A 23,370-nucleotide genomic window follows, 5' to 3' on the forward strand; every position below is an offset into this window, starting at 1 on the left:
AGAGTCCAAGCAAGATGGCTACACAAATGAGGCTTTATTCCTCTGACCTCACTGAAACATTTAGTACAAAAAAGTAAAGGGCTGTACATGGATTAAATTCATCTTTTACCATTTAGCTCAAAATACGTTTTCCTTTGTTCCTCATGAAACTTGTAACCCCCCCCCCAAAAAAGCCTCACATATAAACAAAACACGTAAAGAGTGCTGTACCTCTGTGTCCACACTGACTCAGACACCACAGTGAGTAAAACCACATCACTTCATCGTAGTGGGACGGCAGTAATCAGATCATAAAAAGCACAATAAATACAAACATAACTGCAGCGTGTATTTAAAAATACACGTGAGGTGAAATGAAATTCAAAGGAGGACAGAAAAAATGACAAACATAGGATGAAAAAATAAAACACTTTTGTCCCTGATACTACTGAGAGTGTGTTGGTATTTTCCAAAACAAGTCCAAGCTAATTTGAGATTTTTTTCCCCATCATGTATACTACATACAATGCTGACAGTGCTTTTTTTTGTCCAAGAGGACTACTGCGAGTGACCACCCACTGGTCAGTCACAACGCGGTCCACACCTTCATGAGATAGAAAACAAACAAACAAACAAATGAAAACCTGCGGATCCCTTTAGTGCTTCGTTCAGTTGGAGCCAGCACTGGGTCTGGCTGTAGTGTTTGCTGCAGAAGGCAGAGTGACGCGCTGCTCGTCCATTCGTTTGGCCTGAGAGCGCATGATGAGGCTGAAGAAGTCCTCGTCCGGTACAGTGGGCCCTCGCACCGGGGGAGGGGGAGGGGCACAGCGCTGGTCATCCAAACGGGACCCCTGGCAGAGTTAGAGGAAGGAAGAGAGCGTTGGTTTGAGATCTGTTTCTGGATATTCTAACTTGTTTTGTAGTAAATGTATTGTCCCTGAGTAAGAAACAGTGGTTAGCCTTCTTTCATGTGGGCCTACTTATGCTGTTGTTTTGTGTGTGTGTGTGTGTGTGTGTGTGTGTGTGTGTGTGTGTGTGTGTGTGTGTGTGTGTGTGTGTGTGTGTGTGTGTGTGTGTGTGTGTATGTGTGGCATAGGGAAAAACAAGGTGAGCTGTGATTTATGAGTAAAAATAATGTGAAGAATTAAGCAGAATTCAAATGGTGAAATAACACACTGGAAATAGGGTCATGTATTCTGTCAAGCCCCCGGGGCCCTGTCACAGCTTAACGCTCATTCTGTGGAAAACACTATATTTGGTCATATCAGGTACCTGGCACTTGACAAGCATATCGAAGAAGTCGTCGTCAGGCTCAGCACTGTCAGCGTTGGCCATCAGGTGGCTGAGCACGGCCTGGTTGCTGTTCTGATTGAGCCTGAGGCCGGGCAGGCTTCCTCCTCCTCCTGCTGCTGCTGCTGACGAGTCCTCTAACCGCCGGCCGTGGATGTCCGAGACGTTGGCAGACTCTGACACAGCTACAGAGAGAATCAATGAAGTTTTATTTCAGTGTGACAAGGAAGATAAACTCAGGAGTCATTCAAATGTACTGCTAGAAAAATGCTTGATTTTCCAATATAATCTAATGTAAGAGTCTGCAACTCTTTGGATTAGGTACCTTGAAGGTGCTTGAATACCTTGAATTTCACTCTTAAAAAGCTGTATGCATCCTGTATACGGTGGGAAGCATGGACTTACATTTCCTGATGGCTCTGGGAGGCGACTCTGGACCGCTGTTCAATGATAACCTGCTGCCCTTATCCTGAATCGAACAGCGTTGGTCATCCATACGGTTGCTCTGGAAACGGCTCAGCAGGTCAAAGAAGCCCTCATCTCCAAGCATGTCAGGACTGAGTCGCTAAGGAAGTACAAAAACAGGAGCGTGAACAAACGGCAGAACCAGCCTTGTTTGATGATGCTGTAGGAGATGACATGAGGTCTAGGTGTGTGTGTGGTTATCGGCCGGCTGCACCCTGCACTGTGTACCTTCTGTGGTCCCTGTGCAGGCACCTGGCTCGTGTCCAGGGTGTTGCTGGTGTCCTGGAGGACCTTGCTGGAGCCACCAGCCTTGTACTTTTTCCCACGCAGGCGGCTGACAAAGAACAGCTTGGAGGAGCTCTTAGCGAGGGAGGGTTTGGACTGTTTGGTCAGGATGTCACTGTTCCACTTCTGACCCTTCAACAGACAGAAATGGATCACAAGAAGACGATTAGAGGAAACACAAAGCTTGGAGACGACAAATCATCCAATTGTCTGTGGTTCAAACAAAAAGGTTTGTGGGACAGGAGAGAAGCTATTACATTCATCTTGTCTGGAGTGAGTTTCATGAGTTCCAGATTCTCCATGCTGTGTCGTCTGCTCATCCTGGGTCTCGCTCCTGAAACACATAAACAGTGTAAGCAGCTGTAACACTGATTACACTGTTCAAATGAGACATAACTTGACCGACGTACCATGCAAGTTGTAGTCTATGTCCTTATTCTCAGACAGAGTGGAGTTATTTGTGCTATAACTCAGACCCAGAACCATCTGGAGATCAGAGACGTTCATACGAGCCGTCAGCTCCCCACTCCGGTCTCCAGTCTGGAAAAACAAAACAGTTTTTTGTAAAGTACTGATTCGATTTTTCTTTGCTTTGAAGTGATGGACAAAAGAATGCTGCAAAGGAAAAACTACACCACTTCAATTTACCTCTCTGCAGATCTCCAGGTGTTTCTCTGCAAAGTGCATGGCTTGGTCATGGTTCCCCAGAGCAGTATGAGCATTTCCAAGACTCCAGCAAGCACGGCCTTCCCCAATCCTGCATGACAAACACATTTCAAAACATGCATAGGGACACAGTTCAAATAAAGCAACCAGCAGCAAGAACTCTGTGTGAATATGTTTGTGTGTGTACCTGTCATTGAGGTCCTGGGCTATGATGAGGTGTTTGAGGTGGTAGTCTATCGCTCTCTCGTAATCCTGGAGAAGTGTGTAGGTGTTGCCCAGACTGTAGCAGGCTTGGGCCTCCACAGCTCGATCCTTCAACTGCCTCGCCAGCTGCAGTGTCCTCCTGACAAACACGCAGACACGCTGGTTCAAAACACAGTCTGGGAACAGATGCTCGTGGAAGGAAGGAAAACTAACGCCTCATTGGGCTTACTTGTAATGTTCAGCTGCCACTTCAAATTCCCCCAAAAAGATATAGGCGTTCCCCAGGTTGCAGTAAGCCCGTCTCTCTGCCGAGCGGTCGCCAAATTCCTTAGCTATGAACAAGCGCTGCGTGAAAGAGACATAGGAACAGATTTTATTATTTCTATTAGATTAACTGTAATTACAGATGGACCTGAGTCACGTTCATAATGCTTGTCTGGATAGTGTGAAGACTTTGTAAATATGCTTTGACAATAAAAGGGTTTTTCGTGTTCACACCACACCTGCTCGTGAGAAGCTACAGCTTTGCGAAAGTTTCCCAACAGGTAGTGTGTGTTGCCAAGGTTGCCGTAGGTTCGGCCCTGAGCTGCGCGATCCCCAAGCTCCTTCACTATCGTCAAGTTTGCCCTGAAAATACACATATTCAAATGCAATATGACTGCAGAGATACTGTGTCATTAAAATGTCACCCACACATATTAGCCAGCATTATTCTGTGCAGCCACTTACTCGTAGTACTCGGCTGCCTTCCGCAGTGCCATCATGACCTCCTCTGGGAAATCTCCAGGCTCAGCTCCACTCCAGCAGATACTTTTGCCTTTGGCATGGTACACGTTCCCAAAGTTATACAGAGCTCGCGCCTGACCCACCTAACAGGAAAGGTACGACATGCCAGTGTTAATGACTGATGTCCTCTGAATCCGCCCACACACTACAGAATACTTCACTGTAAAAATGATCACTAATGCTTGAATATCTCGCAGCCTCACCTTGTCATTAATGTCTCTTGCTATGTCCAAGTGCCTCTGACAGCAAACCACAGCCTCATCAAACCGTCCCAGCACCTTTAATGTGTTGCCAAGGTTCCCACTGGCTTTAGCTTCTCCAAGCAGGTCACCAATTGTCCTACATGACAGATTATGTTAGTAATAATAAGTATAGTAACGACCTGTTAGCAGCGTTGTGAGGTTCTTGTGCAGGTCTAACCTGGTCAAGGTGAGGTCATGCCGGTGGAACTCCAGGGCCTTGGCATAGTCATGCAGGTGAAAGTAGGCATTACCCAGCTGGCTATAGATGGCACTCAGCACCTGCAGGTCCTCTGTGCCCACCTGGATGGCAGCTTCAAAGAAGGAGACGCCTGCTCTGTAGTCGCCCACCTTACAGAGACGCTCGCCTTCCAATGCAAGCTCCAGGCAGGACACCTCCATCCTACAGCAGACAGAAGCAGAGTCAGTGCGTCAGAGGTCGAAAAAGGATCTGACTGCTACAGCTAAGAAATAGCTCTTTTACTCTCCTCTAACTGAGCAGCACCGAAGTATCTAGAATCCAAACTATTAAGGGCCGATGCCGAAGCTGTCAAAAAACAGATCTTTCTTGGCTGAAACCTACAGCCAACTGACTGTACTCCTCACAAAACCAGGGAAGAAATCCTCTTTCCAAGCAAAGGCTCTCAACAGGGAATGTTGTTTAGCCACTTCCTTCCACCTACAGAGAACAATGGTTCAAACTGGGGTTTGTTTGTTATGGTAGATCTCACATCCTTTAGACATGCCTCAGAAAGTTAAGTGGGTTCCTTTCACAGTCAAATGAAGCAAAAAGCAAGTAGAAATGCTGAAGCAACCAAAGTCCTTCACTCCCCTGTTTATTAGCTTTGCTTTAGAATTAGAAATCGTTTACATATTTTGTGTTGTGCCTAAAAAGATGTATGTTATAGCCCAATTGAGATTCGTGGGTTGGCTCTTGAAAATCTTTTTAAGGAAAGAAACAGTCAAATTCACATTATCCTGAATTTTGCTTATGAAAGCAATAAGTAGTTGGTTACTTTTCATAAGACACTGACATCAAAGGATGCAGCAAGTAACTTCTTGCAGTGTAGGCAACTAAGTCTTGAGGAGTAACAAATGAGGTTAGACTCGGGTGTTTATAGGCGAGATGAAAGGAGCGTCAGACAATAGCTGGTGGCTTATCTGCACACGGATTATCTTTAGATTAAGCAGCACATTTGCACAAAGCAAAAATTGTTAGTCTGCCAACTTCTGTTTTTCAGGAAAGTGTATCGTTGGGAAACGATCGGCTCCACACAAAGTGTGTTTATCTCAAACTTTTCCTCCTGTACCCACCCAAGGTTTGTCTTAAAGCTCTCAAAACACTGACCCAACAACACTGAATTAAAGACACAATCTAGTCTGAATTCCTCTGGATCCTCATGTAATATCTTACATAGTCTATGGTGTGCTATTAAAATCACACAAAAAGTCCCACCACAGTAGCTTGTTTCCTAATCCGGTCAGTCTATAATTTGTGAACAATGGCAAACATGAAAAGCCCACTTTCTGTTTTCTAACATACTTTTCCAGCACTGTAGCTGTGGCAAACACTAGCCTACCTGCTTGTTTTTTGTGTCTTACAACAACAACAGCACATGGAACATCTGAGAGGCATCTACCAAGGTTTCCACTAGAAAAACTTCCAGGCTGCAGCTCCTTCTCTTTGTCTGAAGCATGGAGAGATCAACTCAACCCAATTCAGTAGTTTGTACTAAAAGCAAGTGATCAACAGTTAAGAAAAAAGGGTCAAAAAATAGCATTCCTTTCCTTTTATATCAAAATCACTGACGTCATAGAGATATTTTAGCAGCACACGTTGGAAAACTTCCAAGGAGACGATGTTGTCACAGTATTAACTTCCAATGCATGGCAGCAAGGAAAACTGCTCATTCAGCATTTTCTAAGTTAATCTGCTTTTCTTTCTTTCAAGCTCTCTCTCTTCTGACCTGGTCACCTGAGATTACGGCTCTAGCGTGCGCACCCGACAGATTAAAGCACCGGTGATTCAGTGTTAAGTAGCTTTATTAGACGTGTCAGACACAAGTAGACTCTGTAGTGAAGTCTAATAGAATCAAGTCATTGGCGATACCCATCCCGACAGTAGTGTCCACTGGCAAAGGACATCTTAAAACAGATGCCTGCTCTATCCAAAAACATGTGTGGGGAAAAACAATGCAAGCAGTGATGAATTTTTCAGGGCTTGTTAAATATTGAAGCTAACTGGAGCAGCTCTGTCTGTGTTTGGCAGGTCACACCTGCTGCAAGAGCTCTTTACTCGGGTATGTAGGGACAGCTGGCTGATGCCTTTTTGGGGAAACTCACCTGCCTTTAGTCAACAAACTCACAGAAAGCACTGTGAAAAGGGTCCACCACTCGATAATATAACTTAGGCCTCTATTTTCAATTCCACATTACACCTAATGCCATTAATTCCTCAACAAGGTTAACACTAAATAAATAAATAACTTATGTTCAGTGACACATCTTATGTTACAAGCATTCAAATAATTGCAAAAATTAAGAGATTTTTCTCCTGTTAACCACCAATGTTATTTACAGTGCCCTAACGAGGGCAAAGCAAAAACATTAAAGATGTAAAAACCAGCCATGGAATCCACTCTATAACCATACCTTAGTTGAGAGAGGAGAGATTCCTACCTGTAGCGGACATGAAAGGACTGCTCCTCAGCTCGCGTGCTAACCACTGAGCCACTGGTATCCATTGATGTGCATAATATGAGGGAAAATCCCAGTTTTGTTCCCGAAAAAATGGTTGCGTTTAAAAACAAGAACCAACAAGAAGGAAAACCAAAAAATCTCCGGTTGAAGGGAGTTGGGTGCAAGGAGGTAAACCAAGCAAAAAAAAAAATTTTAAAAATCACCCAACGTGGTCAAGTCTGCGACTGTCCGTCTGCTGAATGCTGACAAGGGAAGGTAACCCCATGAGTGTTAGACAGAGCTGCAGAGTCCTGAGCGGCAGTCCATGTGGCTGCTTTCGTATACTGTGTGTTTTGCGTCACCGCGCCTCAATCTCGTCAGCTGCCCTCTGTGAAGAGAACACAAGATGCTGTATGTGAAGCCTCATTCTGGCCACACAGTGCCATGGCAACACCAACCAAACAGCAGCGTGCACAAGTGGGGCAGGCAGGAAGTGGGAGAGCAGGGTGGGAATGAATGGATGGGGTCAACAACACAGGCAAGCTGTCAGGCTACGATAGTGACTCAGTTCATCCAGGCTTGGAGACGTGAGCGTCTGCTCTAAAGTTGCTACAGGGTGAGCAAGCAATGGACGCAGAGAATGTAATCTATGCAAGCAGGAAAACATCATGTCCAGGGCATGTGGATGCAAATTAGAGAAAGTCACTGAAAAGAAAGCAACCAGCAACTGATTTCTCAAAAAAAAAAAAAAAAAAAAGGTCACTAAATTAAACTGAATAAGATCTGAATAAAAGAGCAGATGAACCTGAGGGTATGCAACTACCACCAAAGGAAAGGACAGTGAGAAGCAAGCTGCATGGATAAGATCGACTGCGCCAAGGAAAGACCAGAGCCAACCATTACCTCATTTCTCCATGAGATCATACTAGCCACACCCATTAGTCCCCCAAGTTTAACCCCCCCCCCCCCAATACACACATAATGGGAAATGGGGCAGACCAGTTATTTGCAAACTGGGTTAATTCTTTATGCTAGAAAAAGCAGCTAAAAGACAACAAAAACATGGCAAACAAGCAGGGTGTGTATTTGAAAACCGTTCAGAGACAGTTACATTGGCACTGCCACATAAATTGCAGTGCATTTCATATACTGGGCAGAGTATGAATGACAACCACCATGTTCTTTTTCTAGCAATCTAAATATGTTCAGCCCTACGTTACATATAGGTCACTCAATGGTATGCTAAATTGCCTTTTTATTTTACAAAACTTAGTGTGTTAAAGTTGTGTATGAATTTTCACTTACTTGAATATTACCTATTGTCAGATATGTACTTATTCATTAATGCAGACCCAGTTCTACCTACTGCCCATAAAAAGGAGGGCAGTGTCTCTAAAGCACCTTTGATCTACAATAGGCTTGCTGAGCAGTTATTTTTTTACTTTTGACAAGTGCTAAATCAGCACTGAGCTCATATTGCAAGAGCAAAGAATCCTAAAAAAAAAAACAACCCCAAAACTGATGACAACCTAAATAGCAACAAAAAATGAGAACATGCCACAACTTAATCATGATTGTTAGTTTCCAAATCTGCTGTTCAACTAATATTACGGCTGGTAAATTTCTCTCAATGAAAAGACTCAACACAGTTTGACTGGTAGAAGAAATCCATGACCAAACTTGAGGGGATGTACCGTTTAGGGCCTGCTAAAAAAATAAACAGACAGGGACTTGTGTGTGAATGTAAGCGTGACATTGTCCCGACATAGCACATTTATAAAGAGAGGTTTTTATCTTACCACAATCCATGCATTAACTAACAAAAAACATCTATGGCAATTTGTAGTCTTTGTATAAATAGTCCATATTTGATGACTACTTGTGTTTTTCAGCCTGTTCTTCCCACTGCTGTGTGAACATGAACGGTTATAACACAAACCAAAGCCCATGGCTTTCAGAGTCTGTGAAGTACATGTTCTGGCACATTATTATAATCACAGATTGATGTGTGCCAGTGTTCGTGCAGCCTTTTCCACCATTGTATGCCAACTGGGTGTGTTTGAGAGAGACCTTCTCAGCTCACAAGGCTTCAGTGAGCATGAACAAGGGTAAGAGGAAGAAGTGATTCATGACTAAGGGCACATCAAAGGAAACAAGGTTGTTTTTTAATGACAGCTTCGCAGGAGGTAATCAGGGACTCTTTTGAGTCACAAACGTGACATGATTTCATCTTAAACACACAGCGGATGTGATCTATTTTCTTTGTGCTTACAGGCCATTGATGCACTAAAATGACTACTGCCACTGAGAGCAAAACCTAAATATGGAATCACCACTCAGCACTACACCATGACTAAGCAAAAACCTGCACCAAAACAAAAGAAGGAAACAACTACATAAGTACTGGGATACTGACCGGTAATTCTTCCTCACAGGAACAGGATATCTGGAAAGCCTGCAAGGAAAAGTGTTATGATCATAAATAAATGTACATCTGAATAAAGCTGTACAGTTAATTAGATATGCCTAATACATAGCATTAGCAGTGAAGGAAGACTGGATATTATCAACACTTCCTGGTATATTGCAATACAGCATCTCAAACAACAACCTCCAAAATGACCATACATTTGAAACAACACTTGTCTGTAACAGTTTCAACAAAAAGTAAACACTAATATTTCTTGCAGGGCTGTTGCATAGATTTTAGCTTAGTGTACCTAATAAACTGGCAGCTGAGTGTATATAAGCCATATGATCAAGGCCTGGGTGATGATCTGAGTGTAATGTCCGTGTCTGTGTCAACACTGAGTAAAAATATAAGATAAAAATGTATGTGTGTGTGTGTGTGTGTGTGTGTGTGTGTGTGTGTGTGTGTGTGTGTGTGTGTGTGTGTGTACGCCTGTGTAACTGTGTATTACTAAAGTGGCATAAATAATAAAAGATGTTAGTGAAAGTACACGAAAGATATGAAAATCATGCAAGATGATAACAGTGAAACAACTACTCATATTATGTATAGTACTTCAATTACATTCATTTAGTAAGCTTGAAAGTACAACAAGCTACAACATGAGTTTGTGATTCAGATATTTCATATCGTCGTAAACAAGCAGTAATACCATTGATTATCTGAATTCATTGAAACGGATCAGTAACAGATTAACGTTAGTTTGTACTGAACATACTGCTGTCAGTATGAGCTCCACTCAGACAGACTTCAGCTTCCATGAGGAAGCTTGAAAGAGAGGATTGTAAACACCACACTTTCATGATGGGGACGACTGCCAGACGTTCCCCGCTAGAAACCACAAACTCGGGCACTCAATTTATCTGTCTCTGGTAACACCGTATTACATCCAGCTAGGCAAAGATTAGCGTTAGCTAGTTAGCATGTTAGCTTCTAAACTTACGTTAGACGATCCAGCTCGAACAATGGTGACTTCTTCTCTTCTTTTTTTTAAACTTTCTCTCAGAAATAAAAACATACGTCCGTTTTATAAAAATGAATAAACAGACGTCTGTAATTCAGAGACGACCTGTACTACGTCCAGCCCGACACTACATCACCCTTTAACTTTCATAAAACTTCGATTTAACTCCGAGAAAGACGAAAATCTTTACGGCTGTGCTGGCGTATGTGTTTTCGACAAGTAGCCAATCAGATCATGACATTCAAAGTTAGCCACGCCCTGAATAACAGTCATTGGACCAATGGATTTGAATAGAAAAGAGATGACGTATCATCACGTTTAGCTGTCAGTACCTGACAGATTTTGTCAAGTATGAGATTTTGATACCATTTATTTACTAAGTAAGCACAAAGAGCCGCTTTGCCAGTGTGTATCATTAAGGAACATGGTGATGTAAAGTTCCCCTTACTCAAACCTCCTAAAAGATAATAAACACGTAGAATGTTTAAAAACACGTAAAGTTGTCCCAAACTGTCCTAACTTGCTAACGCCAACTTCTTCGGTAGTCCTTCTGGTGGTGGTTTCACCACCGTTACCACGCAACCAGACTCTGCCTGCACAGCTGCCAGACGTCCAGCGCTGCCGTGTAGACCAGCTACCTACATTATTAATGATGCCACCGAAACTAAACCTGTCCGAGAAGCCATGTGTCAAGAAAGAAAGACACAGAAACGCTGTGGCTAGTGACAAGATGAAGCCAGGAGCAGGGACATGGCTGTGGAGCGGATCGACTTAAAACTAACGAGGCACTGCTGCTGAAGGACCCGTTCAAAACCCGAGTAAGTTACCACCATGACACCTCAAAATGAGACTGAACGTTTAGAGAAGCAGTGCATACACAGAAATTTAAAGGTGCTTTTATGACAGTCTGACAATAGTGTACTAACATAGGTTGCTTTGTAATGCCAGGGCTGTCACAATACACACACGTCCTCAGTCACCACTGGAAGTCTCCAGTTCAGAGGGAAATACTGAACTTTTTGCTTCATTTGACAGATACAGATACAGATAAAGTTACTATACTTACAGATTATTAGTATAGACATTGTGATGCAGAACATATCAGCTTAAAAAATATGGAGCATTGTGATAGGAAACTACCCAACGGAATATGAATAACTCCCTCGTCTGTCTCCAACATTGAAATGCTGCTAACATGTTAATGAATGCAGAATTTACTCAGACAACACTTTCAAATGCAGGACTTTTCCTGTAATCATCATTCACACAAACACCTTGCACACGCAAACATCTGCCCACACAATGCATGTATTGTTAAATTACTGAAAGCTCTGGACATTTTGATCCAATGTTGTCAGCTCACAAGTTGCGTTGCTAAGTGATGAGCAGGTGCTCCATCCTCCTTTCTTACCCTCCGTCTTAACACAGACGCAGAAAGGCTGACATTTTCTGTCACAGAGTGTCCATGGAGGCAGAAGAACTGGAGGAATCAGATGAGGATGTTCAAGGAGAGGACAAGCCCACGCTGCTCTGGGAGAAGTGCATTCAGCAGAGCATCTTTGTCGACCTAAGTGAGGATGAAAGTCTCCACTTGAGTGACTTGGAGAGTTCTTTAGCCTTGCACCTGTCCCAGGCAGAGTCCGCCGCCTCCGAGGCCAGCATCCATCTCAGCGGTGAGTGGATCATAAGTGGTGATTGTAGGCTTGGACGTGAATTTAAATTCAAACACTGGAAAAGACTTGGAGATTTTATTTATTTTTTGACATGTAATGTCAGTTTAAGTGCTACATGTAATGATGACATACTGTGTGTCGGCAGTGTCACAGAGTAAATTGGAGCTGTTAATGGACGGCAGTCTTTAAAAAAAGTAAATGCAAAGACTAAGGCTTAAATCTATGCAACACTCTAATTTGGTGTTTATGTTGTTGATGTTCTGTAATTGGCAGGGAGCGCGGAGATGTCAGCCTTGGATGTCACCTCCTCAGAGTCCAGTAATGTCAGCAGTCAGAGTGAGAGGGTGGTAGAGAGCAAGAGCAGCATATTTCATGTATCTGCCAAAAGACCAAACACCAAGAAAGATGAGCCTCCTTTAAACCAGGACCACGAGGACCCGGGGCAGAATACTAGTGATGAGGATCAGGATGACCTACCTTATGATGGTGACCTTGGAAGCCTCTATTTCAACCAGTCAGTCACCTCTGAGGGCAACACGTGTTCTGATGGAAGAGAAACTGTCCATGGAAGTCCTGATGTTCCTGGTTTGCTTGAATGCAATACAAGAGATGGTGATATTGAACGCTTGGTTTCTGTTGAGCATAATGCTGAGAAACCAGCAAGTTTGTCACAAGAGGATGCCAACACCAAACAGGACAACTTTTTTGATGCTTCCAAGCCAAATGATGTAGCCACATCGTGCCCCTGTCCTGTAGACATTAACCAGCTGTTGCTGCGACACTTCTCCCAGGAGGAGCTGCTGCGGTCAGGCAGGCTGATCGAGGCAGAGACCCTGCCGGAGGTGTCGCTGCTGGAGAGCGTGGATGACACTGTTTTTAGCAGGGCTCCAACACATAACAATAGTAACCTCTCAGAGAGCCTTGCTTGTAATTCTGAGATTAATCAGAGTTTGTGCTCTGATAGGACTGATGAAAAGAGTGATACTACATCCAAGATTTCAAGTGTAGAGGAACAAGCAGAAAGGAAAGTTGATAATGTCACCACTGTTGGTACTGACAGCATTACATCCAGCTCTGCAAGCACAGACTCAAAACAAGGCAGCGGTGATAAAAGTGCCGTAGATGTAGCAATGCAAAGTAAGGCTGAAGAGGAGGATCAGGTTCAGAGAGTCCCATTTATGCGCACCAGGTCCTTCAGTGAGATGAAGTATGGCCAGGGTCAAGTCCATTACCCGCTCCCTGACTTCTCCAAAGTAGCCCCCAAGGTCAAAATCCCCAAAGCTCCAAGTGGACCAGCCAGACCTGTTCCTCAGAGCCCCAGCACCATACACAGAGCCCAGTCCTCTCCAGGGATGTTAGATTTGATCAGCAGAGTCCTGGAAGATTCAGTCCAGCCAACAGAGAAGCCTTACATCTTCAAAGATAAGGGCCAGACGCCTCCAGCACTGGTGCATCACCTGCAGGTAGAAAATGTACTCTTCACAGTGCACATGTACCTGAAGGCCTCTTGGTCTCTTTTGCCTATTTCAGTCACAAATATGGATGCCGTGCATAGGACAAGGGACCAACATTTGTCTCATTCTGTATTTCTTTAGGCTGAATATGATAAATTATTAACCAAATATGCTGAGGCAGAGAACCTTATTGATCAAATGAGACTAGGAACCAATGTAAGTAAAAAGCTGTCACTTCAACTGGTTATAATTTTACAGTCATTTTCAATTCAAGCTACAAACATATGGATCTCTTTTCACAGACTCAGCCCTCCTCAGAACTGATGCCTTGTTTAGAATATGATGATGATCATCAGGAAAACTTACCTGCAGTTGAGGGAAGCCATCTTGGATCCTTGGCTCCTCACCTTCCCCCATCAGGTATGTTTCTGTGTCTGACATTTGATATTATGGCAGGTCAGCGCTTTGCTGCACTGCCTGCAAATTAGGCAGCGAAGTGCAACTGGTTTCCATAGAGGCAAATGGGGTCCAATGACACTATTCTAGTTACTCAAACATCTTTTCTTTCCTTTTGGGGCACTTTAATTATATGGAAAACAATGGCTGTAAACTGGGGAATCTAACCACAATAACACATTTCACTTTTGGTTTCAATGCAATACATTTAAATCCTAAGATCATGGTAACTATGAATCATCATGTAGTTTTTCATCAACAAATTTGTTGCATGCAGCATGTAAACACTGAATGTACAAAACTTTAGGTACTTTCTTCATCAAGTACACAGGTGAAGTAAAGGCAGGAAAGAAAAAAATCATAATTTGATTCCCCTTATCTGTACAAAATGGATGTATGAGATGTTGAAGTTTATCAAAGACTCAATATCAAGGACATGTTGCTCGTATTCTGCCCGCATACGTACGACCTGTATCACTCCTGTCTTGCTTTGTTTTCAGAAAACTTTGGTGAAAAAGGACGAACAACACTCCAGAGCTGCATTAAAGAGGTGAACACAGCCTCCTTCATCCAGCCTGCAGAGGGTCCCAGTGATGGGGAAAGAATGACTGCTGAGCTGAGAGACATCATCAGCCAATTCATGCAGAAGGTAAATCTGAAGATTTGCCACGATATTAATAATAAGCTATCATAACACTAACAGACATCCAATACAATTTGTAAACCTTAATCTATTCAGGTAGAAGAATTCAAATTGAATGTGAGGAACATGTCAGTGAGCACAGCAGAACAGCAAATGGTAAGTAATGTTCACCTCCTTTACAGTATGTAGCTCATTATTTAATGCACAGAATATGGAAATATAGAACTTGATTGATTGTCAGATTCAAATTTTTGAGAGCAGTGTAGTTCTCCTTTTTTCTTCTGTGCCTGCAGAAATGTAAAATGTGTCCATTTTCAGATGTTGAGGAGCATTATGGAGGCTCAGGACCAGCTGGAAAGAAACTACATCAGTAAGAAGGAAGAGCACAGAGCTCTAGAGATGCAGAACTACATGGGCCTGTCCAGGAACACTGGCACCTTTGACCCAGACAGGTTAAAGAGAACCCGTTATTGCATCTGCATGAACGTGTCACTGTAAGCGTCATGTTAATGCATCTATTTGTGTGTGTGTTAAAACCTGTGCAGGCTTGTGGAGGGAGACATATTCAGGATAGGGATGCACCTGGAGGACATAAAGGAGATGATAGACATAAACATGTGTGAGCAGATTTCTCCACCCAACTCATCCTCCACTCCCACGCCCATGAAGAAGACACTGCATGTGAAGTCCAGTCCTGTCTGCATGCACACACCCTCACCTCCACCATCCCTGCATGAGGTAACCAACTCACACACCCATATAATATCATATTTATGCCGAATAAGAGGAACATCATAAGCTCAGTGTGGAGTAGCTCCAACAAAAGGTATATTACTATATCAAGTGATAAATGAATCAATTATATAAAAATAACTTTGGATCAAACTCTTATCTCAAGCATTTGTCCCTGCTTTGCTTTATGTGCACTGTGGTGCTATTTATATTGTACATTTGAGTAAAGAAGGACTTAAGAATAAAGGGTATCAATGCTCAGTTGGCAGGTCTTGCCACAGTCTTGGCTGCGGATCATGCGTTTCCCTCCTGGGACTTCAAGCACACTTTCTGTTTTTTGGCAAAGTGCCTCACCTCCTTTGTGGCCCCGGCCTAGGCCCTCTGGTCCCACTCTATCATGGGCTGGTGGTTGACCTCCATAATGTTTTGAGAGAGAAGTTCCCGCTTCTTTTTCTCTGTTTTGAACTCAGTGGCAAGCATCTGGCATTGAACCGACCGGCTTCACGTCCATGTGTTTGACCAGTTTCTCTGGGGGGTCTCTGCTGTGAGGTTGTTTTTGAAGCACAGTTTTATTGCTGCACTCTGCAGCTAGAGGGCGCTGTTGTTCCTGGAAAGAACCCTATTCTTATACAACTCAACTCGTTCCACAATGTACTTGTGACTCCTCAGTTTGTCTTATATTTTCAGGTCTGTCATTGAAAATATCAGAGAATGCTGCTAGGGGGTTTGAAAAGTCTGTTTCTACTTAAAGAATTCTAGAACATTACACTTTCAAAATGATCATATTATGTAAAATTTTAGAACACTGCACATTATATGTCATGATATCATTTCAAATTCTAGAATATTACATGTTATATATCATTAAGAATTCTAGAACTTTACACATTATATATCATGACATCGTCAAGAATTCTCAAACATTACATGTTACATATTATAGCATAAAGAATTCTAGAACATTACATGTTCTATGCTGTATCATATTATTAAGAATTTAAGAACATAACACATTATGTATTGTATGATTTACATTTATAGAACAAGTTATATATCTCGATATTGTCAATAATTCTAAAACACTGCATGTTATATTTCATGATCTAATTAAAAATTCTTGAATATTACCCGTTATATCAATTACAGTTAACGTACCCTGCTCTATGTTGAACTGTAGAAGCTAATTCATCGCAATCACACCCTGCACCTGAACTCGTGATGAATTGTGGTGTGTGCGTGTGTGCAACATTACACTAACTGCAAATTATCTGACCGGGTCTCATGTTTCAGGGACCACATGCAGACTTTTCCACTGTGGGTTATAAAATGGAGACAGGGACAGAGGAAAAAGAGGAGGAGGCCAGCCGGGTCCATGGAGATGATAGATTACAGCATGCAAGGTACTTAAAATACTTTAAAAGCTCCAATAATATTTGTCTTCTCATAGTGTATCGAATAATGCGGTCAAATAGGTAGCAGTGTTAATTCTGTACAGAAAAACTACAGCAGTTTTAATGACTAGGATACATAAATATAATACACCTCTGTTGTGCATGTTTCACTGTCACTGTTGTGTCTAGCTGTTGATGCTCTGAGTGGTGCTTGCAGGTGTGTTTGTGTTAAAACTACTGGCATGTTCTCATCCTTCCCGTGCAGCAGATAGTGTTTCAGTTGCAGCGTTGGTGTTAAGTTCCTTTCAGTGTTTGAGTCTCTGTCCTGTTTCAGGAGCTCACAGGGCACTCTGGAGACACTGGGCACCCAGGCAGCTGAGGCTGAAGAGGAGAGGAGCCCCGTCTTATCAGAGGTGATAGATCAAAATAACATCTTAGCACACTTGAGTGGAACCAGTTCATCCTTAAGACGGAGGCAGCACACACCCAACAGGTGAGTGTGACTTGACTGATTCTGTGTTGTGGTTTCTCTATACTGGTTTGCTCTTAAAAAATTCATAGCTCATACAAGTAATCAGGCTTGTAATCCTGTCACAGTGTAAGTGAGCTACTTTTGCACACTGTATGTATTGTCTGTCCAGATATTGGAAGCACGTACTGCACCAAGATTTAGCTTTATCGTGCAATGCTTTTCATGCCATGCTGTTAAAAATGCGACTTCAACTCCTCTCATCTCCACTCCACAGTGACTAACTATCTTACTTGTTGTTGCTGTAGTTGTAGCACCTTGGATGGTGCCGTGAACCCAGTGGGTGAATGTGATCTGGGTGATTGTGTGAGTCTGGCTGTGGAGGTCTCTTCTTCCTCTGTTGCAACCAAAGACTCAGGCACCCACAACGTCTCAGAGCCCCCTCTCAACGCCTCATCTGTATCACAGGTCAGTCACAGACAATCGTTGGTTTGTTGCTGTTTAAGTTACAGTGATCTGTAGGGTACATAGGCTACACTTCAAACTGATGTGTGTTTTTTCTGGGGTGCAGAGGATTGTGAGCCCAGAGACAGACAGTGGATTTGGGAGTTCTTACTTGAATCAGTCAGCTTCTGGACCATTTCAACCAAATCTGCTCCCAGAAAGGTACAAATCTATATAAACAGCAACAAAGAAATTCTTTCAGCAGACAGGAACTGATTGGGAACATGAGACTAACTTGAGAATAACTCAAGTTTCATCCTTCCATCTACAGTGCGCAGTCCCAGAGTGGTGCTTTAATTAGTTCAGACAGTGATGGCTCCTGCTCCAACCTACAGACAGCCATCCATTCACACAGCCTCACCAGCCAGCGGTGGGCCAGTCCCCACCCATCTATCCAAACGCAGTCCAGTGGTGCAGCAGTAGAGCGGTGGGTGGAGAGCACCACTAAGGAGCCTCCAGTCAGGCTGCAGGGTGAGCAAATCCCTCTTCATAGAAAAAGTTCTCTTTTTATTTGGTCTTATCTGGTCAATTCTGAAATGATAAACGCTTCTCCGCCACAGACCGAACAGGATCTGAACGCAGCCCGCTCGCCAGGCTCCATCACCACATATCTGAACCCATACTCAGCACCACCATGGATACAGAAGGAAGAGGCAGCCCACTGTACTCCTGCTCTTGTAATAGGTTGGGCTGCACTGCTGAAAACAGAATTTTAAGCTATTTTTTCACCAGTGTTTCAGTGAACATCTGATTATCTCTGTCTGTCTGTCTGTCTGTCTGTCTGTCTGTCTGTCTGTCTGTCTGTCTGTCTGTCTGTCTGTCTGTGTTTAGTGAAGCGATCCTGGCCTTGCAGTCAGAGGTATCTAGGCTGAAGAAAGACCTGGAGGAGGGCTTGGTCCAGCTGCCTCACCTAGCACAGAAGATGGATTATCTCACCTCCAAATACAGACAGGAGCGGCAGGAGCTCCGGTCTAAAACCAGACCCCGGAGCCACCACAGGTCAGCCTGCAACAGGTGGATATCTGATCCTGCAGGCTGCTATTAGTACAATAGAAGTGCACTGAGCATTGTTGGGATGTACTGATGTGAAATTTGGCTGACATTTACCTGTTTAACTAATCATAATGTCCTAAGCTTGCGTGAGTAATACAGATAGCTTCATCTAAAAGTCCAGGACAGGCATTCAAAGTTGTGTCATGTTATATTGTTATATTTTTATTCTAACCTGTAGTGTGTGGAAGCCATCAAGTAGCAGACAGAATGTGAACAATCTCAGTTCTAGTCAGATAAGGATAGAGGACTGGATCTCTTCAGACATGGACCCCAGCAAGAGCAAAGGTACTTCACCTGAAAAGCTAATGGCAGCAAAACACTCAGTCCCAAAGTGTGTCTCTACATCTCTATCTGTATATGTGCATACATTTCCTTCATCATCTACTATGGTTTGGATTATTGGCTCTTCAGGTACAGACAGTAGAGACACATCTGGCTCTGAGATCATGTTGCACTTGCACGATGTGCCTGTAGAGAGCAGGAGAGTACCTGAGTATAAACGTCACGGGGCAGTGCAATCCACCCGAGGTCAGAGCCACAGCTATTTGTCACAGTACACCCTAATTTCTGAATTTCTGAATTTATTTATGCATATATCATTTACGTGGGCCTGTGTTTGTTCTCCATCAGGGTCAGAAGGAAAAGGCTCAGTGAGAACCTCTGGTCTTCTGGAGGCTCCTGACAGCCATGCCAAGAAGAGAACACAAAGTAAGTGATTCAATAATCTATCATCATGTATATAAGGTCAGCATTTTTTGTCTAGTTCACATTGGCAGATTTCAACCTAATTTTTCCATAATAGACACATTGGAGCATGTGCAGAGCATATACTTGGAAATCACAAGAGTAGCAGCCTCAGCACAAACAGCAGGCATTCAGTCATCAGCGCTGTATCACCACCACCATCATCATCATCATAACACATTAACACGTTATTTGTAACTTAAGAACATGAACTGGGTCCGTCAGTATGAGTAGTATTGTGTTTTTATTAGTGTACGTACTGTAGAGCTTCTCATGTTTCTGCGGTCAGCAGCAGCCATGGAGAGTCTTTACTCCAAGGAGAGATGGTGTCCTTTCTCCTCTCCATCTCTTCAGAAGCCTCTTCTCCAGGTCAGCTATGGCTCCTCCAGCAGCCTGCCTGCAAGGTAAACACATCATCACTCAAAGCAGACAGCAGGTTCCAAAATAAAGGTAGTAAATTATACAGTTTGGTCGTCATCTTTCTCATTGTCTGTCATCATATTCAGCTATAAAGTGAGGGAGCCGCCGCTGCAGTCCACACTCCATCACAGAGAGCGCTCCACCCAGTCAGACACAGCACTCCTGCCCAGCAATGTGTACTTCAAGCAGACACCAGTATCAGTGCCCTCAAAGACCGGCAGCAGGACAGGCAGACGCAGAGGGAACAAGGTGAGATCTTTGCTCCTGCATCTCTGCTGACTGTTGCATTTTAAAGAACATCGACTGCGCATCTCAAAAAAAGAGCAAGATTTTTCTGTGCTCACTGGAGAGTTTACTCCTGTTTTGTAGGAGGAAGAAATGAACAGGACTCTAGACCAGGCTATTGAGGTGGCCCGCCGCATGAAGAGGACCACAGACCGAATGGCCAAGAGATTGTCTGCTGACCTGGCCAAGGCTCAACTGCACAGGAGACTGCACAGCGTTCAGCCACTAGGGGGCAGGAAACACCACGCATTATAACAACAAGGGCGCTACCTGATGCCTATGTAGAGTTTATCTTTGTTGGATGACAAGGATAATAACATCTAATAATATTTAAGGCTTACTGAAGTTATTTCTTTTGTACTTATTTGTTTTTTTTGTTTTTTTTTTAACATATTGATTGACAGCATTTCATTCATATTGAGCATTTTTACATTTTGATGTGATGTCTTTTGGCCATTTCATTTGTTGCAAAAAATCATCCACCGTCTCTGTTTTATTCTCAGTAGTGTGCAAAATGTAACCAAACAATACCTTATGTTCACTGTCATGGGCAAAATGGGTTTCTGATATGTTAGATATAAGGCCAATATTACATCAACAGTTCAATATCTTGCTAAGACTCTATTTACTGACAACGCACAAGGAGGAACAATATGATCCAGCTGTGACCTTTAGTTAGGGGGCAACATCAGTCACACAGTACAGTGTCACTCAGCAATAAATCAATAAACATAAACTTCATCTTTTCACGATGATCCATGTCAGTACACTTATGTCACATAATCCTTTTGTCCGTTTTTATTTGACCTGCCTCCTATAACTATTAGCTACACACAAGCAGCCACAGGGTGAGGAGATGAGGTTAAATCTAATTAAAAGTAGGTCAGATTGGTAATATTCCATTTCAGGAAAATCCCTCTCTGCCTTTAGTTTGAGTGAGTATCAGCTTTTGTCCTTCTAGCCAATATGCTCATTTGACGCCTCTAATGCCCATCCTGCTGGCCTATGGGTGCTGGTGACACAGTGTCTTCTTACTGACTTTCTGTTGTGTGGCTTTGTCGCCGTCGTAGCCTGCTGGTGCCGGGCTGTGTTCAGTTTTTGTTGCAGGGTATCGACTTTCACTGTTGTTCTTGGGGGGGGGGGGGGGGGGGGGGGGGGTATCAGGAAAGAAGATGTGTCCAAACAACATTCCTGAGCCCCTTTGATGGATGAGCAGATGAGGTTCTCTGCGTTCGTTAACCTGAAGGCCATCAACAGGATGGACTGGTCACAGTGAGGCAAGCGTGAACTAATGCAGTAGATCTCTCAGACTGAAACTCAAATACAGAACCTCCCATAGACCAGGCAGTGTGTAAGGCAGCGCAGGGTCCCTCTGAGGCATTTCAGTGAGCCATGCTGAGTGTGTCAGAAGTCATTTTAGTTTACTCAAATTTACAAGTTTACTCAAGCACATCTTAAACATCCACTGCTGAAAAGCTAAGATACTGTGCAGTAAAATACTGCAAATTATGAGCAGCGCTATTTATGGAAAGTTATTTTTAGCCTTTGTGTAATCTCACTGTGCACCAAAGAAACTTGTAGATAGATGTACCTCATATCAGTTGTGCACCAGAAGCCTTAGTGATCTCTCAGGGGGGTACAGAAGATATTTAGTTATCACGTGTGTGTGCATGTGAGAGTGGCGTCCAAAATTCTGATCTACGTTTTAGTCCCCCACAAGATGGTGGTGTTAGAGGAGGTGCAAATAAACAAAGTTACAATAAGAAAAGAAAGAAAGAAACGTAGAAAGTTCTTTTGGGGATAAGAGCGGTCTTTTTTTTTTCTTGAGGCAGACGACACAGCTGAAATTCAGTGCAGGACGAACTGTTTTCTTGTATCAACTTGTGGATCTGTTTATTCTGTTAATGTGATTATTGACAGGGCTCATCTCGCCCAGTCATATCAAGAAACACTTCCCCTCTTCTGCGTCTGTAACATAATCTGTTAGCATCTTCGAAGATGGAGAGAAAAGGAAAAGGAGGTGCAGAGAAACTGCGAGACAAGAAGAAGCTGGCTCTTCAAGCAACGCTGCCAAATGCGCAAAAATATCTGATGTGTTTGCCATGGCAGGGCCTTCATCAGCCGATTTCTCGTCCCAGTTCGCCCCTGGCTGCAAGTACTTTGTAAGTACTTGGTGGCATGGACCGCGGAACACATCTGAACAAGGGGGGGCCATAATTTCAAGTCACACGGAATATTGTCTGTTTCATATGCATGGCGGCAGACAATATTACTGATGTATTAAATAACATTGTGGAGAACTTTTATTATTCTGACGCCACACAGTCAAATCTACAGTACTTACAACAACAAACTCGACAGGCCAATGCCTACTCCAGCCATATCACAGAAAATGACATGTTTATGTAAAAAAAGTAGTTCCTTGGCCACAGGGACAGCATTCATTCCTTCACTTATAAGCCTTACTGATGTTTTTTCAGACTTGGTTTAAATCCCTGATGTCTTTATCATCAGCACAGCAGGGTCGTGTGGTTGATAAGGCTTTGTGAGATCCCCGCAGCACTGACTTGCGCAATGGCTCTCGGTAGCTTGACTTGAAGCGAGAGGAGAGCAACTAGCCACGGCTTGGCAGGTCGCATGAGTCCGTGGTGGAGTACGGTTAGTAAAAGATGGAGATGGATGCTCCGGGTCTGTTGATGAGGCCACAGTGGACGCTGGAGTAGTTTGCTCATTTTGTTTTGTCTGTTTACTTGTAATAAATTCTGATATTGACTTCTGTCTTTTCATTATGCAGCCAGCAGTTTGGCAAGTGCGCACCGTCAGCTTACACATGACGTACTGATAAACAATGCACTTGATAGGCACACTGATTTCCAATCAAAATGCAGCAGTCAGTGGGAGTGTTTTATCGGCAGCAGTTGTCTTTGGTTTAAGAACATGTTATTTTAAGTGGTATGTTTCAATGCCATCCTGTAAACCCATAGATGGGTTACCATGAAAGGATCCCTCTGAATAAATTGCAGCTAAAATGCAACATGTGCAGTTTTTTGTATATTTGAATACATAACTCAGTTAATGCGTGTGTACATGTTGGATTTTCACTCAGTTCTTACAAACAGTCCATATAAAGACAGCAAAGTGCTTTGTGTTTACATATATTTTATTAGGAAGATGTAAAAATATATTTGCTAAATATATTAAATAAATATCTAATTTTGCAATCAAGTTTCAATTTGTCCTGGAATGAAACAGGGAACAAACAAACAAACACAAAACATTTCTGAAATATAAAATGGAACACAGGCCCAGAAAAGTAAATGATCTAGATCTAATTCATTAATGAGATGTGCGAGTTCCACATCCAGATTAACTGTTTCATACAACTCATTCGTTAATTTCAGATTATACTCTGACTTGAAATCCACACAGATATGAAACACATCTTCAGAGTGTATAATCCAGTGGTCCTAACCCGTTTTGTTTTTTTAGTCTTTATGTCATTATATGGTGGGTTTGCAC

At 43.0% G+C, this 23,370-nt stretch overlaps 2 protein-coding genes across 4 annotated transcripts; one reads left to right on the top strand and one right to left on the bottom strand.

Moving 5' to 3' along the window:
- Nucleotides 1-19: 19 nt before the first annotated feature.
- Nucleotides 20-10,125, bottom strand: gpsm2 (G protein signaling modulator 2). 3 transcript variants are annotated; one of them, XM_070973482.1, is made up of 15 exons: nt 10,007-10,125; nt 9,010-9,048; nt 4,096-4,317; nt 3,879-4,014; nt 3,619-3,758; nt 3,393-3,516; nt 3,119-3,234; nt 2,873-3,028; nt 2,668-2,776; nt 2,430-2,559; nt 2,277-2,353; nt 1,963-2,151; nt 1,675-1,834; nt 1,252-1,454; nt 20-830 (listed from the first exon to the last, which is right to left on the bottom strand). In XM_070973482.1, the coding sequence occupies exons 3-15, from the start codon at nt 4,314-4,316 to the stop codon at nt 648-650; spliced, it is 1,944 nt and encodes a 647-aa protein (XP_070829583.1). In that variant the 5' UTR covers nt 4,317; nt 9,010-9,048; nt 10,007-10,125; the 3' UTR covers nt 20-647. The 3 variants fall into 3 exon arrangements, with proteins under 3 accessions (XP_070829583.1, XP_070829581.1, XP_070829582.1); XM_070973480.1 differs by lacking the exons at nt 9,010-9,048; nt 10,007-10,125 and adding an exon at nt 6,594-7,042; XM_070973481.1 differs by lacking the exons at nt 9,010-9,048; nt 10,007-10,125 and adding an exon at nt 5,495-5,638.
- A 1,367-nt stretch (nt 10,126-11,492) lies between these two features.
- Nucleotides 11,493-20,106, top strand: LOC139338806 (microtubule organization protein AKNA-like). The gene is made up of 21 exons (XM_070974078.1): nt 11,493-11,700; nt 11,974-13,163; nt 13,296-13,370; nt 13,457-13,574; nt 14,111-14,259; nt 14,350-14,409; nt 14,572-14,705; nt 14,799-14,991; nt 16,276-16,385; nt 16,711-16,869; nt 17,154-17,313; nt 17,417-17,511; nt 17,621-17,820; nt 17,919-18,033; nt 18,181-18,363; nt 18,581-18,687; nt 18,814-18,930; nt 19,033-19,110; nt 19,436-19,550; nt 19,653-19,815; nt 19,936-20,106. The coding sequence occupies exons 1-21, from the start codon at nt 11,493-11,495 to the stop codon at nt 20,104-20,106; spliced, it is 3,900 nt and encodes a 1,299-aa protein (XP_070830179.1).
- Nucleotides 20,107-23,370: the final 3,264 nt, after the last annotated feature.

The sequence above is a fragment of the Chaetodon trifascialis genome, chromosome 11 (assembly GCF_039877785.1).
Source record: "Chaetodon trifascialis isolate fChaTrf1 chromosome 11, fChaTrf1.hap1, whole genome shotgun sequence".
Lineage (NCBI taxonomy): Eukaryota > Metazoa > Chordata > Actinopteri > Chaetodontiformes > Chaetodontidae > Chaetodon > Chaetodon trifascialis.

What these genes read in the sequence shown, in the direction of transcription:
- gpsm2 (XM_070973480.1), bottom strand. Translation starts at nt 6,658, where the DNA reads ATGGATACCAGTGGCTCAGTGGTTAGCACGCGAGCTGAGGAGCAGTCC. An exon ending in AAGGCAGCCGAGTACTACGA is followed by an intron (nt 3,517 to 3,618) that starts GTAAGTGGCTGC and finishes GTGTATTTTCAG; the next exon opens with GGCAAACTTGACGATAGTGA. An exon ending in GTGGCAGCTGAACATTACAA is followed by an intron (nt 3,029 to 3,118) that starts GTAAGCCCAATG and finishes CGTGTTTGTCAG; the next exon opens with GAGGACACTGCAGCTGGCGA.
- LOC139338806 (XM_070974078.1), top strand. Translation starts at nt 11,493, where the DNA reads ATGGAGGCAGAAGAACTGGAGGAATCAGATGAGGATGTTCAAGGAGAG. An exon ending in GCCTCCAGTCAGGCTGCAGG is followed by an intron (nt 17,821 to 17,918) that starts GTGAGCAAATCC and finishes CAGACCGAACAG; the next exon opens with GATCTGAACGCAGCCCGCTC. An exon ending in GGACCCCAGCAAGAGCAAAG is followed by an intron (nt 18,688 to 18,813) that starts GTACTTCACCTG and finishes TTGGCTCTTCAG; the next exon opens with GTACAGACAGTAGAGACACA.